Raw genomic sequence first — 18,513 nt, 5'->3', positions numbered from 1 at the left:
ATTGTGTGGTAGGCATGGTTTTTGACACAACAGCATCAAATACTGGGGCTAAAACTGCAGGCTGTGTTTCAATCCAAAATTTATTAAACAGGCCACTTCTATGGCTTGCTTGCCGACATCACATAGGAGAGATTATACTAACTCATGAATGGAACAGTTTAAAGATCGAGATTTCAAAAGGACCTAATATCAATCTATTTTTAAGGTAATCTAACATGTTTATTATAACTTTTTATTATTATTATTAAGTACTTAAAATTAAACTAACATCAGTGTTATAAGCAACAATATAATGAATGCATTGTTTGGTTTTTAGATTTAAGAAAATCTAAAAACCAAACAATGCAAGTTTGTTGTATTTTGTTATATTCCATGGTGGCTCAGTGTACCTATATCTTCAGCAGCTACTAGTAACAATTTAAATCTTATTAATTCATTATTAGAGTATAAAGTTATTGATTTTATTATTGCTAATGCTGCTTTGAAAGCTTTCAGCAATCACATGTGGTATCTCACTTAGGAGTTAGCTCCACTGTCTCTATTTAATAACAACTTAGAGGACAAGCAGAGGCAAAAGATTGTAAATAAAATACTATCACTAAATAATTATGTAACATTGAATGAAATAACTTCAAAAAGAAAAGGGTCAGGGTTTGGTAAACCTAAATTTCCAATGGTTCCTAAAATGGCTGTGAATGATTTGACTGATTTTATCGGTGAAGTATTTTTCACCATATTAAATATAAATAGTAGTTTTCTCAGGGAACCGGTTACAAAATGGCATAAAAATGAAGATTTTTTAGCTTCCAAAAATGTGGTTTCTAGTTTGTCTGTTGTAATCGATTCTGCTGAACCCAGAGTAAAGCTTTGTAGTGATTTTGTAGAAACTACTAAAAAAGAAAATAAGTTCCAGAATATTATAGAAGTTGTAGAAAACAACAGAAATATGTTGCCCAACCAAAGAAAATGGCACTTAGAACCAATCAGATGGTACATTAAATTCTGATTGGACTGTTTATTTTTTCAAATTTTCATTTAATAGAGTTACTCTTTTAGGTTGTTACACATTTAAATTTTAATATAACATTAAGTTTTTTGTTAACATTTGAGCTTTTTTTATTTTTAAAGTTTAATGTTAAAAATTTTTGACTTAATAAACATTTAAATATATTTTAATCTCAATTTGTCATAAATTTCAGAATGGGTTTTAACATATATCAGATTAGTCCACCATTTTGCTATTAGACAGCATTTCACCAAAAACAAAGAGACTAACTGAAAATATGTTTGTGCTCTTTTCATTTGTGTAAAATAAATAACCGCCCCTACTCTACTTTCCTTCCTAAATAGCACACCTAATTCTTAAACTCATTTATTCAACTCTCTTTATACCAAAAAGCTTCTGACTTAAACTTTAAATCAAAATAAAGTAAAAAAGATATATTAGGTTGTCCAAGAGATTTGTATGCTTTAAATTGTATAAAAATTGAAAATTTTCAATTTTTGTGCCTCAATAAAGTACTTTGATTGAAATCTGCTACCACTAAACATTGTCCAATTACTCTCAAACTTTTCCTAGCTCTTAGTTACAAGTAACCTCCTCACCAAAAAAAGTCAGGCTTGTTTACTCGAAAATTTAAAAATTGTCTGGCGGCAGGATCACCCTTATGTATGTATATATATATATATATATATATATATATATATAAATGAATTGAAGTTACTAGAAATGAAGAAGAGTGTTGGCTTTTGAGGATGACTTGATTACTGCAATTAGAAAGAGATGATTTGATAAAATCTCAAAATATTTTCCAAATACACCATATAAATCAAGCCTTTGGAAAAAAACCACCATGTCAAACTTTATCAAAAGCTTTAGATATGTCAAAAGCAATAGCCCTAGCATTGCTTAGAAAGATTATTTGAAAATTAAATTAATTAAACAATAATTAAATTTTATTTAAATTAGATAATTAAGATATATTAAGATAATTAGTTGAATGAAGACTCAACTAATTATAAAAAGACAACTGATTGAAGAATAGTTGAAGGGGACAAAATATTCTTTAGAGCCTAAAAATTGGAATTGCAGCTACCACTTTCCGGCAGTAAAGAAAACAAGATTTAGTTGAGCACTTATCAAATAGTTTAGAAGGAACTTAAGAGTGTCCTGGAGAACACTTTTGTAAGACTATGAAAGGAATGTTTTTGGGACTACAACCCGTAGAAGAGTTTAATTAAGAAATAACTTTAGAAATGGAAACCAGAATGATTTGGATGTCTAATCTGATAACAGGGTTAATCTGTTTAAATAATAAATGAGAGATGAAAATCATCAGCCCAAGGACCGTCATAAAGAAAATCACAAAAAGAATCCCATAGGATGATAGGGTGAGTCCGAAGAAGATGTACAAGATTTAGTCAGAACTGAGCACAAGATAGGGTCAGAGTCACAAGACACAAATCAAGAAGTGAAGATTAAGGTTGTCTGGAAAACAAATCACAAAGTTAACTATCTAAGTAAGAGATTGAGAAAATACAGTAGTTATGTGCTTTAGTGCCAGCGGGGTCAGTGGTACTAGAGCCAATTTAGTGTGATGAGCATTAAAGTCACCAATATTAACAATATTAGCAGAGGGGTTAAAAGAAAGGGCATAGTCAATTTGATCAGAAATTAAATCTAAAAGAGTGCAGTCTTGAGAAAAAGGAGAATGATAAAGAACAAAAAGAAAGGTGATAGAATGAAGTAGTGCTAAGTGGAGGCGCATAAAAAAATCGTCAGAGAATTTAAACCTCATTTCTTGACAAATAGGTGAATTTATGTCTATGTATATTCCCAAGCCAAGCATGTGACTATTAGAGTTTTTACAAATCAAAGGATTGATTTGTAAAAGATCTGAAGAAGGTACTGCCAAATTTAGACTAGTCTCACAGTAAGCAAGTCTGGTGATTTTTGCAAGATGTAAAATTCAAATGATGGAAAGTTACTTCAAAGACCACGAATGTTTGTGAAAAATATATTGAAAGCAGTTAATGGTGATGGCTTTTTATGTTTGATATTTTTGATTACATCGGGCATAGTTTAAGTTTTAAAGAAAACTTGACTCATTCATAGAGCACGACACCCCAAGCAATGAGCAACACAGTTGTCTCAGTTCTGCCAAACAACCTAAAATCAAAACTTAGGGCTCCTTATATGACCTCGACAATGCACACCAAAAGCACTAACAGAGTTACCATCCATGCACAACATGGCACTCTGATATTTTACAGCTGTTGATAGAATCAGCATCTCTGAGAGCTGTCACAGAGTTCCAGAAACCTTACTACCAGCTGGCCTTGGAATCATTAAACTGAGTTTTAGAGCTTTACCCTTATTAGGAGATAATAGGAAGAGTTGCATAGTTACTATCAAAGAGGCACAAGCAAAAATTTAAGAGTAGAGTCAAGAAAATCCAGCATTTATCATCCTAAGCAGGAAACAATATAACACAGGTGTACATCTATGCCAGTCTGATGGATAAACAAAGGGTGCAAGGCTGGTCAACAGAATTATTCTGCTTACTTCTAAAGACTTTCCCTAGGAGGCCTTCTACAAGACAATAGAGGTGGATGCAGCTAACATCTGCCCAAGATGAGTAGGTTTATTGAGACACATTTATCTCTTCCAGGGTGATCATGATGATCATGAACCTAAACTGATCTGGAGTAGTTAAAAGAAGTTACCTTCTGTAAGCAGTATTTTGAAATATTGAACAGGATATTTTAGAAATGCATTAAGAAAAACATTACATCTAAAAGAATCTTAGAAATTAAGGTGAGCATAAGTCATTAGTTGGTAACTGAACTCACACTACATCAGAGATTTAGGCAGAACACAAACATACATATAGTAACTTACGGGTGACTAAACACTGCACAAGAGATTTAGACATAACACAAATGTACATTTAGTAACTTACAGGTTAGTGAAAACCGCGCAAGAGGTTCAGACAGAACACAAACATACATATAGGAAGTAAATAAGTTATGATAATATGCGTGACATCATACTGAAATAGCTGCCGGAGGGTTTCAGTACATCCTATAGCCTCCTGCCACAAAAGAGTACTATTAGAGAGTTAGGACTGGGGCAGCAATTTCTGAAAAATTTTAAATTGATTAAATTATATAAAAATAAAATAGAAATCTTACTGATAATTTGTAATAACCCAAAGCAATAAAATAAAGAAAATCTCTGGAATCCATATTTGTAGCGCAAAGAGCTAAATGAAAAATAGACATATAGTTTGAAGAATTGTAAACTAAAGTTCAGATCAATTAAATGGAAACAAATACTATTCTTATCTGTGAACTTAAAATACTTAAAACTTAAATTCTAAAATCTAACTTAGTTTAAAAGTTTAAAAATTAACTTAGCAATTCAAGCTGTGAATTGCTGCCATCTTAATACTTATATTGCTACCATCTTTTTATTAAGTTTTACTACTTTACTACTTCGTATACCATAATAAAACGTTCATGTCTAAATGCCCATTTAAATTTTTTACTTCAGACTTTGATTGCTTTGTTAAAATTCTTTCTGCTTTAGTCAAGTGGGTATTAAAGTAAATATTTGGTATCTTTTCACTGTTTCAAAATTTTGCTTTTAAAACTTGATTTCTAACATAATAATTATCAAGTTCATACAGAACAAAAAAATTTGGTGACAAATTCTTTAATCATAATCTCGAAACTTTTATAACTTGCACATTCTCTAAATTTATAATTTTCATAAATCTTTAATTTATAATTATAATCTTTTATAACTTTTAGTTCCCTTTTTATTGTGTTCTTTTCTTTCATTTTCACTTTTCATGGACCAATTATAATAACATTGTTATACCTTCTAGTTCTCAGTTCTTTCTCTAGCCCTCTCAGTTGTTTCATTTGATACAGCATTAATAATATTAACTCTTTTAAATGGTCTTTTAACTGATTCTGATGACAACAACATTTCATGACCATTTATTAAACATAGAATGCTGTTATTAGCAGTGTTTTCTACTTCTAGTTTTATTATTCTTCCTTATTCTTCCTTCTAGATATTTAATTTTTTGTTCTTTATAATTTAACTTATTTCTAATAGGATTTAACTAATTATTATTCTAATAGAGTTTAACTAATTATTATAATATATTCCAATTGTAATTAATAATGTAAATAAATCTCTCTAATATATCATCTAGTTATTCTTATTTTCTTTATCTTTTGAGGCATGTTACTGTTTTGTTGACTTTTTACTTTTGGTTCAAAAAAATATATCTGTCATTCTTAAACAGTGTGCGTAAATTTCTTTAAACATTTGATATTATTAAATTTTCTCTTTTTTATGATTGCCTCATTTTTTTTATACAATTTTTTAGAATTATAAAGTAATAAGTAAAATAACTTGATTGTTTTTTGTAGATAAAAAACAATTATCTACCTAAAGTTGGTTATTGCTAATCATTGATTGTGGAACATGAAAATATCTCAAGCATTCAAATGGCAATTTTAAGACTGCAATTTATAAACCAATAGGCAATTTATAAAGAAAATTATAAACATTCAAGTTCAGGATCAACAGCAGGTTAAGTTCAGGATCACCATGATTGCCCTGCTACTTTTAAAAATTTAAACCATAACAACCTGCCCCATATCCTGCTGCTCTAAAGGATTCGCTTGTCTAAGCAAATGCTAGGAGAAGTTAAATCAGACTTAATATCCCTGCCTTGGGGTGCTTGGTTGAGTAAAGGCTAGAGATGATACCTTGATAAAAATACTCATCTGAGACAGATGCTAACTGCATCCAGCTGCTATCTTTTTAAACGCCTCCTAGGCAAAGTGTTTAAGGGTTGCAGAAAAATTCTGTTGACCAGCCTCGGACCCCTTCTTCATATATTATGCTTTTGTAGATGTAAACCTGTGTTATATTGTTTCCTGATTAGGAAGATGAACAATGGATTTTCTTGATTCTACTCAAGAACTGTTGCTTGTGTCTCTTGAGTAATAGCTCGGTAATCTAATAAAATTCTAAATTAATAAAATTCTTAGTTATACCTTTTTATACCTGTATAAAATTCTTATTTCATACAGGTATAAAATAGTATATGTTTATAAAATGGAAACCTTAGTTTAATTGTTCTGAGACTGGTTCGTAGTAAGGTTTCCATTAACCTTTTGTAGCAACTTTTTTCTTTATTCTTTTTTTTTCAACAAAACAGCCTAGTTTTTATCTTTGTTTTTAAAATGTTGCATTAAATTAACTTTTTACTAATAATTTAAACTATTATTTTATCAACAATTTAATATCATTAATTTTACTACTTTAATTGTATTAAAATATTTGTTTTTATTTTTAAAAAATTTAATAGTTATTCAATGCTAATATAACCTAATATAACTTTTTCGCTTTAACATTTTTTGCTTTAACAACCCCCTGAACCCTCCTATGATTGAATTAGTTCTTTAATAATTTAAAACTAGATTAAAACAAGATAAAAGTAAAGATTAAAACAAGATAAAAGTACATGAAAACAAGATAAAAAATAATAAACATAAAAAAATCACCACCACCTATTTCAATGTATTTTTTACAAGTATTTGTGGTCTTCATTACTTAAAAAAATAACTTTTTATAAGTTGAATTTTACCCCTTGCAAAATTCATCAGTCTTTTTGCTCTTTTTGAGGCTAATTTGAATTCAGTTCCTTCTTGTTCTCCTTTAGGCGATTCAAACCATGCTATTATCTTGCACTTCTTTTTCTGACATTATCTTCTTCAGACATCATTGCTCTAGTTATTGCAAGAAATTTTAAAAGACTATGACAGAAATGTTGCCTGGACAACAAGCAGTAGATGAATTTAAAAGTGAAATAACTTTAATGATGGAAGCCAGAATAATATCAACATCAAACAATAGATTAACCTGTTTAGTTAAAGAAAAATAGATTAACAAGGCAAATGTGGACATTTTATTCAAGAGATGAAGTTGAAGTTTTTTGCTGTAAATTTGGTGTAGAACATTTGGTTTAAGAACATTTTATGGCAATTATGTGGTTTCTTTTAATTATTAGTTCTTAATTATTTTAATTGTAATTATGTATTAAGAAGTTTTGTAATGTCGATTTTTGTGGGTAGTTTTTTTTTATAAATTTATGTAAAATGTTGTAAAATGTAATAATGAGTGGGATTTAGATTAATAAATATATTTTTTGAAAGAAAAAAAGTTTTGTTTGGAGTATTACTTTTGCAAAAAAATTAAAAAAGTGTTAACTGACTCTAAGCTCCAATATTCTCAATTTACCTTGCATTTTATGTCAGAAAAATATCTTTAATGGCGTCATTAACAAAGGTAATTCTAACCAAGCTGATCTTTTTGCCTCTCTAGGATAAGGCTGAACTATTTTTTACAATGCATGGTTACTGCTTAAACGAACTATCATTACAAGTTTTATTAACCAAAACATTTTGTCGCCTGACTCATTAAGCCCTTTTACTGTAAATACTCTTTCATGTTCAAAAAAAGTTTATTCATTTAGCTAGTTATTTCATCTAATGTATCCTTTTTTTAGCAAACACCTGTGTTTTGTAACTCTTCCATATCTTTTTACTGAATCAAAAAAAAAAGTTTTTGTTTTCTTCTTCTTTAGTTATTTTTTTTTACTTTTAGTTGAACTTGTGTTGAGTTGTTAAATGTGTTGAGTGTTATGTTGAGTAGCTTGCAGTCTTTTTGGGAGATTGAAATGAAAAAATAAAACTACTACTAGCAGAAATCTAATCAATTTTCTGAAAAAACTAGAAATCTAATTCAATTAGATTTTCTTAATTAGATTTGCTTAATTAGATTTCTGCTAGTCTTCATTCTCTGTATTTATTGCTTATATTTCAGAATGTTTTAAAATTTTTCTGATTTTTAGTATATGACAGCAAAAATTAGCTCAGAATTTTTTCTAGACAAAAAACAATTTCAAGCAAAAACTGGGGAAGTCTTCACCTTCAAAGACGTCATTTAAAAAAAGTGTGGTTGAATAAAAAAAGCCTAGATTACACACACAGATTCAGACAAAATGATACAAGATGAAAAAATTTAACTATTAAAAAATTTTGAAAAAAAAAACACCAGCTAAAAGGTTTAAATAAGCATTAAATTGCCATCATAACAAGAAGGCATAACATGCATTAAAATGCCCTCACAACATAAGAGCAATTCCATGTAAAAACATCTAGGGCACAATAAAAAAATAACAATAAGTTATGAATATTGCTTTCATTTTTTCAAAAATTTATGTGTGATTTACAGAAAAATTGAAAATCTTTTTTATCAATATGAAGGAAAATCCTTTTTTTTTTTTTTGCTAATAATAAATTACTTTCCATTATAGATACTACCTGATCAAATTTTTCCATACTTTTCAAAATAAGTTTTAATTTATACAAAATATTTTATATCTTTAAGTTCTGCTTTTTATTATTTTTAAAACCAAAATTTGAAATAAAAAAACCTTGTATATCCTAGTATATAGCAAGAAACATTTAAACATTAAAAAAAACAAAAACAATTTATTTTACTAAAAAAAGTATAAATAGTATATAAACACTGATAAGATAGTACAAACCTTCAAGTAGTTTGATTCCTTTCCAAATATCATCTTTATATTGACTTTTTATTAAACACCAACCATATTGAAATTGTGTTTCCGGACTAACTTTTCCTGAGCGTAATTCAGCATTATAACTATTTTGAAATCTCTTTAAAAATAAAGTTAAGTATGCAATGTAGATGTTCAAAAATAAAGCATAAAACAATAATATATATGAATGAAGTAAATTACCGAAAAATCTTCTTCCTTTATATAGTCGTGAGTGTGAAAGTCAGCCATAATATTTCTAAATACAAAACAAAAACCATAATACCAAATATAATCGTATATAAAAACTGTGTGCTACAGCAAAATTTTCTTATAAACCATTTTTTTGTTGCTATAACTAATTTATAACTAAATCTTAGCTTTTATAATAATTAAAGGGATATTTTTAGTTTATAATAATATTTTAACCCTTTCACGCTGAATTGAAATGCAATAAAATATCTCTCAAAAACTTATTGTGCTTAAAGACATTTATTATGATTTAGTTATTTAGGTATAGTTATTAAGAAATATTACCTTACAAATATTTTTCATTTAAGAAACACTAAAAATAGCTGAAAAAAATTTATGCTTTTGTTTAACATTTCTTACTGCAAAATGGCTTCAATAAAGTAGTAAAGCTCTTTAAACCATCGATGAAGAGGATGATGTTAGAGATTTGTCCTGTAAATCCTTGGAGCATGATGTTAACAAGTTTCAGGAGAATGAAACTGTTAATTCCTCAACAATAGCTCCATCATCAGCTAATTGAACATTATTATCAGAAATAATTTCATCATCACCTGAAGATTATGTCAGTTCAAAATATGACAAATGAATAATCAAGAAAAATAGATACAAATGTAAATAACTAATGACTACAATTTGCTGATAAAAGTGATACTGTTAGTAAAACTGTTTGAAACCATTAAATCCGTCTTTTTGATAAATATTTGTTACAAAAACATGTCACTGAAACAAATAGCTATCATTCTAGAAGTTTACAGTCTTCTTTTATTAAACGTAGAATGAAATTAATATTAGGGCAAACGATATCAAAGTATTTATAGCAATTTGTTTAGTGATATAGCATAATAAAACCTCTCCATACCAGTTACTGAAGAAAAATTGCTTTTTGCTGTTTCATCTTTTAGTAATGTAATATCCTGTAAATATTTTAACTAATTTCAGCTGCCTTTATTTTTGTGATGAGATTGTTGCAATACCAAGTGGTGAAAAAGGTTTCAACAAACTTTTTAAGGTACATGTTAAGCTAGCTGATTTTGCCTTAAATTTAGATACTTATATAAATCAAAAAGAGATTTATAATGGTGAGAGCATGATAACTTTTAGTGAAAAAATAATTGTTTTTTTTTATGCTCAAATTTTTTTATGAGCATATGAACAAGATTTGAAATAAGTTTAAGTAATGGCAGAGTTAACTAGTATATAGATATCTAAATTCTTGATTTAAACTGGGATAGATATTGATGAATTATTGCACTCTGTCAGTTAAACTAACATTTTCTGAATCAAGGAAACAAATTGTGGATTTATCAACTCAACATATCTAAATTGGGAAAGTAGCCCATCAAATTAATTAGTTTTTATTTAAGAAATTATTTAATTTTTACAAAATAACTTAAACTAAATTGTGTTTTTAAAAAAGTTTGAACGAAAAACATGGATTATTTATATCTGCTTATTTATGTAAGAAAAGTGACCCAGATGAAGATAAAATTTTTTTTGCACTTTGTAACAAGTTTATATTTACTTCTAAAACAATATAACTTTTTCTTTGAAAGGTTTTTAAGAATTTATTTAAAAATTACGAAGCTTAGATATGGTAGATGAGTTATCTACCAATATGAAATATTGCTGACGTCATCAGACTAATTTTTACTCTAATTTTTAGAAACCAAATTTTATCTGCTTCCAATTGATATATAATTTTCAAACATTATATAAAAATATATGAGTGTTAACATAATACAGTTTTGCTTTTTTAAAATCCATAAAATAAATTCCAATACGAAAGAGTTAATATAAAATTTTAAGTTCTTTCATTTCTGTCGAAAACGGTAAAATGCTTATTTACATTATTTATTTCATTTCCTCGAGAGAACATATTTACCAAAATATTTTTTTTCTACGATAATTTACAGAATAGTGACGTTAATTGAGCGCTAATTAAGATTTTTAACAAAAATTTGAAAAATTCAAAAGCACTTGAGCGTTTTTATATTTTTCAAATTTTTGTTAAAAACCTATTAAAATAGATAACTTTACAAATTCAAAAGAATTGTTTTGAATTCTTAAAACTATCTATTTTAATATGCGCAATGCGCATATTAAAATAGAAAGTTAAAAAAAGTAAAAAAAAGATTCATTTGCAAAAAGTTAAAAAATAATTTTCACAAAGTTTACATTTTTTTTTAAGTAGCAGTAGTATAGTTCTGGCGCCATAGCAACCACTTTATCTCAAATATCGAGGGATGAAAATTTCCCGGAATTTTCAACGCGGGAAATTTTCCGGAAATTAAAAAAAAAGATTAGTTATTTTATAATTAATGGGTAAAATTTTATGTCTTATTTAGGCAGTTGTTATAGAAAATTTTGTGGTAAAATATTGTGAAGTAAACTATAATATTATATAATAATAAAATATTTGGAAAGCCCCTTTGTAACAATTTTTTTGGTATTTTAATGAGTTTTTTTATTGTAACTATAAGTAGCAACTATAATAATTTGTTTTTCTAAAATTGTTTTATCTTGTTATTTGCTAAGCATATTGAAGTTTATTGCAATAGCAAGCTTTGTTTAAAGTTAAATATATTTTGCACCTCCATCCCTAAGGGGAAGGAGTAGTCGATAAAATGCGAAACACAAACTGTTAAAATGCGAACTTTTTTTCGAACCGTGGTTCTATTGGTTGCTAATGATGTAATGTTTTTTATTTTTCGTTTGCGGTTTTCTTGTCTATTTTTTTATATATTTCAAGCAGAAGCATAAACTATATTTAATTTAAAAGAAATACAACCTAATTTAAAAAAGTATATCAAGTTCCATTAGATTTAATTTAAATAAAAAAATTAATGAGCAAACATTTTTTTTAATATCGTAACTGTAGTAGTCATTAAAATGTTGCAAAAAAGTTCGCATTTTACTGGTTCACAGTTCGTGGTTCGCATTTTACTGACTACCTGGGAAAGGGGTATTTTTCAATGACTATTAAATTTGCCTACAAATTACTAAAAACTGTAAAGTTGTATTTAAAAAGACTTAATTGAATATTTACAATATTTTACAATTTTTTTTTAATTTTATGACGTTATTGATTAATGAAAGGCAAAAGGTATAGAAATATTTTGCTAAATTTGAACTATTTAAAAATAAACTTAGCAAAAAAAAATGAAGAACTAACAATTTCGAAGTCATAAATTCCAACGTTATGTTTAAATAAGTGTTTTTAAGACTTGAGTCTCACTTGCCACAACCTTGCTAAGGCACTTTTGACTTTATAAATCAATAAATTAAAAAACTATGGTGTAAAGGGAAAGCTTCAGGATTATGCGTATTTGCTTGCTTGCTTTTTAGTAATATAGTTTCTTTGTACAAATTCCTTTTTTTCTTTTTTTTTGATTTTTATTAACCAACACAAAAACAAAAAGTTAAAGTAGGACTTCAGGACCGCTGATTTTTATTCTATTAAGTCTTTAGAAAAACGTTTTATATTATATAGTGTTACGTTTTTTGATTTTTGTTGTCTTATATTTACGGTATAGACTAAGGGGCTTGGTGATAAGACCAATTATGTCTTTTTCTTGCCCCTGCTATTTGTATTTATATTATGCTTTACGACTTTAATAAATTTATATAGCAAAAAAATAAAAAAAAAAATAAAAAAAAAAAATGCTATACTTTAAAATGGTTTAAATGTCTACCGAATTTTTTACTGCTAAGTGGGCAATTTTTGTCTATCTCTCTCTTGTCTGTGTGTGTGGGGGGAGAAAGGGGGGGAGGGGGTGTTTTTATATGTGGTGTGTGTGTGGTGTGTGTGTGGTGTGTGTGTGGTGTGTGTATGTATGTATTTATGTGTTTGTATGTGTGTTAAAATAATAATAACTTAATTTGCTCAAAATGATTTTTGTATTTTGTGAATATTTTACATTCTAGTTGAGAGAAGTAAAAGCTAGAAATATGTCTATCACAAGCTCAAAAGACACACTAACACGATAAACATCTACTTTTCGTTGCTCTACAAAAGTAATGACGTAACAATAATTGACGTAAAAGAATCCTTTAAAAACTTGAGAGATTTATTACTTTAAAAAAAAAATGCTTTTTTAAAACAATTTTCAAATTTATAAACTTGATTATAAAAATTTCACTAAAAAACGTGTATTTTTTTGTAATTTTATTGGTGTATTAGTTGAATATTTTTTAGCTAAATTTTCTAATTGAATTCTTTACTATATTTTACTATTATTTTTAAGATCTGTAGAGGCTCTGTGAAAAGATTAGTATTTTGCCATATATCTCTTTTTTGAGCTCCAGTCTGTTTTTTATTTATGTATTTGTAATTAAATTTTATTTTTTCTGAAAGGGAATTGTAACTTATATAAACAGCAAAATAAAATAAGTTATTTTAAAAAATTTTACACAGCATCCGATTTACTCGAATTTCAAATATTATTATCGAATATTTAACTTTAAAAAAATGGACCTGCACACTTTTCCAAAATTTCTTGTAGTGAATGTATTTAAAACTTGAATTTTCGTTCCTGAAAAAGTGTGTAGTAGTTAGTTAGTTGTTACAAGAACGACGCAAATAATCTAGAAAAGTGGAAGAAGAAGAATTATCCCAGAAGACAACTGTTTCTTCTAAAAAAAATTATTAGCCAGCTGCCCATGAACAGCTCTCTAGAATCGGAAATGTGCATACTGTTTGCATAATCAACTAATCTTAAAGTTTTAAAGTTTAAATCTATTTATTCTACTTAGTCTGTTGTTCTCAAAGATGAAGACGAAGATCATATTTGCAATGGCGGATTGTGTAAAGCTCTTAACCATAGATGCGCTTCTCTTTTTTTTTCTCTTTGTGTGTGGTTACAAAGGTGCTCTTTGAAGTCCTTACGCTCTAATCACAGAGCACTGCAGAAGAGCATTTAACAAGGAAGTTCACGCCTCCTTCCTTACCATTTTCGTTTATTGGGCCAGAGCCGGCGTCAAACTTCAGATCTTTAGGTTCTAAAGTTAGAGTCAGAACTCTAACCACAGCACCACGGCTGTATTTAGCATTCTTTAGTGATAGACTGTTCTATACTGTGTAAAAGTTGACTTCAAAGGACTATGCTGCCCTTAAATCACTTTTTGATATAAGGAACCGCTACCCAAAACAAAGACAGACCCTTTTTGTCACCATACAACGCCATGTTTTTTTTTAGCAAAATGATTTGTTATGTGATGGTCCTTGCCAATAATGATGAAAGGAGTGGTAAAAATATTGGTGAAAATAGTGGAGAAAATAATGGTGAAAAAGAAGTGAAGAGAATGTTAGAGAAGTCGGTCAAGTGTAAATTCTTCTAACAGTTTTATATGGGAAACCAAGTCTACCGGTTATTAACAGGTCAACAGAGCTTAATGAACTTTTAGATTCTCAGAACTATGTCCTGTTTCAGGTAGCTGAGGTTTCTGTTGCAGAGGTAAAAACTTTTCTAATTGAATTCAAAATATCAGTCAGACATTTGATATTTTTACAAAACTTTTGAAGCTGCTTGAATGTGTCAATGACTGCACTGAACGGAATATTCGAATGGTTAAGGTTTTTTTTTGAGTCTACAGATCAGGAAACATGAAACTTTTTATTTTGGTCAGCATAAATAATCTTAAAAAAGACTTGACAAAGAAGGAAAATGTATATTCTTATTTATATTCTAATGGGATTTCTTAAAATCCAGGAAAAAAATGGGAAATTTATATTCTTAGGGGAGTTTTTCATATAAGTAATTTTTTTTTTTCAAATAACTCATTTATATCATTGTTTTGGTTCCAATTTTTTTTTCTTTTCTTTTTTCTTGTAAAACCGGTTTCCCCCTATTTCCTTGAAATTAGTTAAGAAAAGTAAAAAAAAAAAAGAGTTGTGCTTAAATCATGGAGATTATATACAATATGAAATGGAAAGGCTTCATATTTTCCATAAGTTCAATTTAAAGATACCGAATTGGTTAGTTGACAATCCTGATGCTAATAATCTAGTAGAAAAATAAAGTAAAGGTTAGGTTAGCTTATCTGATTAAAAATATCTTTAAACGTGTCCAGTTTTTCTTTGGAATGACGTTCAGTGGTTTGATTGATTTCAGCGTTCAGGGATTTGATTATTGTTTCCTTTTATGATGAAATTGTTCTATTCCGAAAAAAATAATTGTTGTTTTATTTCTACATTTGTATAAGCTATATGATTTTAATCTGCATAATAAAAATTTATAGAAAATCAAATTTGTTAAAAATTTATAGGCATTTCTAAATTCTAGCACATATTTGGAATTGGTTTTTTTTTCTTGCACTTGCCTTTGAAAAATGGTCAATCACTCTATCTAAATCAAGTTGGCAAGTTATTTCTTTCTCAATTGATTTAGTAGCCTAAGAGATAAGATGATGTTGTGGCATGCTGCTTCTTAAAAATATTTTTATTAATTTCAGTTTTAATAAACATCATTTTACTGTATTTATCATCATCAGTTAAGTTAAAAAAAATGAAGCATGCTGCATTAATGTAATAAGAAACTACTTAAGACTACTTAAGAATGTGGATTAAAAGCAGTTCAGCAATATGTCTTACAAAACCAATTTCTTTTAATTGATTATAGAAACAAACTTTATATCGAAGCAGTTGAGGTCCAAAACTAGGTGAAATGTCGAAGAGGTATTTTGGTTGTAACACTTCTTATTCTTCTAGAATATCTTTATCAAATTACGCCACGAGATAGGTCTGTGATCAGCATATAAGAAATGTACGAAATTTTGGGAATCTCATGGGCTTGGAAAGGTAAATTATTTATTACAAAAATTATAGTTACATCTACTATACTTTGCAATACTTTGCGTCAATAGTTTACACCATTGTTAAGTTCTTGGTGACTTACAATATCTATTTCTGAACCAGCGTTCCATTGAAAGTAAATCTCGCAAGAAACTTAATGTCGGCTTCATTCTTCGTGTTTTTTAATATTTCTTGTTAAATGCGACCAATCAGATGTTTTTTTAAAAAATCCTGAATTGCAGTTAGATGTATCAAAAAACCAGCATCATTTTCTTCTTTGTTTTTAAACGTCCATTATATTATCCATTATATTTATTGAGGCTATCTAAATCTTTAGGAAAAAGATATTTTACCAACATTTCTTAAAAATTTTTTTGTTTAATGCTTTTTAAATCTTTTTTTTTATAACTGAGCTCCACCTAGTTTTTTTTTGAAATTTTTGAGTTAACTTGCAATAAAAACATACATTCTGTTTATTCTTGATAACTAATTGCTTATCTAATACTTTTAAATTTAGAGTTTTTTTCAGCAAATTTTTAAGCTCAATACGAATTTTGATGTTTGTTTTCAAAATAGTTTTAGGCCAATGCTTGTTGATATCTGTTACAGCTATTTTTTAAATGTAAGAATAAAATATTTCTGCCAAAAATACTATTAATTCTAATCTAGACAGTTATTAATTCAATTCTAATTTAAACATTTAATAAGAGTTGCTTCAAAAAACACAGCATAAAAAAAAATAACAATAAACCAACTATATATATTGTTTACTAATTTTTCTGAACTTTTTTCGTTTATTTGCAATTCTTACGATATTTTAAAAAAACTATCATTGGATATTTTCTTTAATTTGTGCGCTCAGAACATTTGCTCTAACTACTCCACCGTAGCTACGCCTCTGATGATCCTATCATCAGAACCTTTAACAAGTTTTCCACTCTTATAAGTTTTGATTTTAACTTCTATACATGTTTGCTGTTGTAGTCTACAACACAGTTAAGTAATTGCAGTCCATGATCTGGGTGAAGTGCATGTCTCTTGAATTGTTGCCATTGAGTCTTGAAGTTTGCATGAAGAGCTGCAGTGGCTTGTTCACTGTATATTTCAAGACTTTAATGACTCAAAGAGATGAACTGGGCTACGTGAAAGAACACAGTGTGGACCTTTGAAGTGGTTGAGACTGAAAGAACAAGATATGCAGCTTTGAAGTTCTCAATGTATTCTTGAAAATTTTTATCAAGATGGGTTCCAAAACATGCAGTAATTAATTTTAAAACCACTTGCAATAGTATCCCAAAGGTCCATATTATTACCCCTCCAAAGGACTTTTTTGGGTGTTTTTGTTGATGATTCACCCCAAAACTTTCAAACCGTAAATTCCTAATGTTATATATAATAAAAAAGTTGGTTCTTATTATCAGAACTTATAAAAGCGCAAATATATATATATATATATATATATATATATATATATATATATATATATATATATATATATATATATATATATATATATATATATATATATATACAAAGTAAATACAGTAAGACATCTCTTTTTGATAAGGAAAAGAAAATACAACAGTCTTACAATTTAAAAGACAAATACGTGGTTAAATTTAAATATATTTTACCTCGCATATATTACATATTGAATATATTTTACCTCACATATATTAAAGTTTGAATGTAAACCTCGCAAAGTTGCAAAAATTGAAAAAAAAATTTGATTCATTAGTAACATTCTAAATACATTAAAAAAATTCACGCTTAAACTTTTAAACATTTTATCAATTTTTAAATCTGTTGCATTATATGAGAGATTTGCAGTTTTTTGGGTAAAATAGTATCAATAATGTACATACATGATAACGTCATTACCTTAACTTTAATTTGATACATTTTTGTGATTTTTTTGTTCATTAAGAGAAGTGATCCATAGTTTATTGATAATTTTCAATTTTTATTAAAAAGTTGCTTTTTCCAAGCCCCACCTGGGAAAAGCATCTTTGGCCCAGGCCCCACCTAAATTTTCAGGAGTTTTGCTAATGAAGCAAGTGCTAATATAAAGTAAAAACTATAAATAATATAACATAGAAATATAACATAGAAAACCTAAATAATATAACATAGAAATATTAAACCACGTTATGACCACAATATAACTTACATTTTATCATTACGTAAGACTTACGTAATACTTTCGTACAGTTTATTAAACCAAAAAAATATTTTATTTTCATCAAAATTTACAGTACGTGAGTACTCGCTCATCTTTTGCTCTTTTTTGGTATATATAGACAGAAGGTAAAGCAAGATGGTAAATGGAGCAAAGAGGTTTTTTCTAAAACAAATCGACAAAAAAATTTAAAATAAGAAGGAAAGGAAATTGTATACAAAGCTTCTATTTTAAAAAACCAATTAGTTGTTCCATTTATTATTAACGTAATTTTATACGCATTAGCTTTTTTTTATTTTTAAAACGTTATTACGGTTCGGGAAACTGGTTATTAACTTCTCGTGTTTATTTTGCATTACTTTAAGAGAAGTAGTTTTTTTTTAGAAGGAGTTTGTTTTTTTTAATCTAATGAAGTTGAGGGCAGAAAACGCATGTTTACTATTGACATTTTGCATTGTAATGCAGGAGTTGAACTAAAACCAAATTATAAAGTAAAAAAGTTCAGAAGATATTGATATTTCTTACACATTAATGGTATTTTCCACTGGAAATACCCTTAAAGTGCCATAAAATGACATTTTTTTAGTGTAAAATATCCTTTTTAGTTCAACTCCTGTCATTATAAAAAAAGAAAACACTGT

The 18,513-nt window shown here is 27.9% G+C and overlaps 2 protein-coding genes across 4 annotated transcripts in view; one reads left to right on the top strand and one right to left on the bottom strand.

Annotated features, from left to right (window-relative positions):
• Positions 1-10,790, bottom strand: part of LOC100200342 (mitochondrial fission 1 protein) — a 12,568-nt gene extending 1,778 nt beyond the window's left edge. The window contains exons 1-3 of the mRNA XM_065787472.1: positions 8,856-10,790; positions 8,640-8,772; positions 4,195-4,265 (exon numbers count right to left, since the gene is read on the bottom strand). Of these exons, the coding sequence (XP_065643544.1) occupies positions 4,195-4,265; positions 8,640-8,772; positions 8,856-8,903 (252 nt within the window). The 5' untranslated portion in view covers positions 8,904-10,790. The remainder of the gene's footprint in view (positions 1-4,194; positions 4,266-8,639; positions 8,773-8,855) is intronic.
• LOC136075135 (uncharacterized) overlaps positions 1-13,158 on the top strand; it is a 14,953-nt gene extending 1,795 nt beyond the window's left edge. For 2 of the 3 annotated variants that reach the window (XM_065787469.1, XM_065787470.1), the window contains exons 3-4: positions 1-205; positions 6,750-7,198. The exon at positions 1-205 is cut by the window's left edge and continues 111 nt beyond it. In XM_065787469.1, coding sequence (XP_065643541.1) covers positions 1-205; positions 6,750-6,849 — 305 coding nt within the window. In that variant the 3' untranslated portion in view covers positions 6,850-7,198. Of the gene's footprint in view, positions 206-6,749; positions 7,199-12,827 lie in introns of those variants that run through there. The other variant, XM_065787471.1, reaches the window with a different exon arrangement.
• Positions 13,159-18,513: the final 5,355 nt, after the last annotated feature.

Source organism: Hydra vulgaris, chromosome 01, assembly GCF_038396675.1.
Source record: "Hydra vulgaris chromosome 01, alternate assembly HydraT2T_AEP".
NCBI lineage: Eukaryota > Metazoa > Cnidaria > Hydrozoa > Anthoathecata > Hydridae > Hydra > Hydra vulgaris.
Note: the sequence above shows the minus strand (reverse complement) of the source record. Positions and strands in the feature narration are given on the sequence as shown.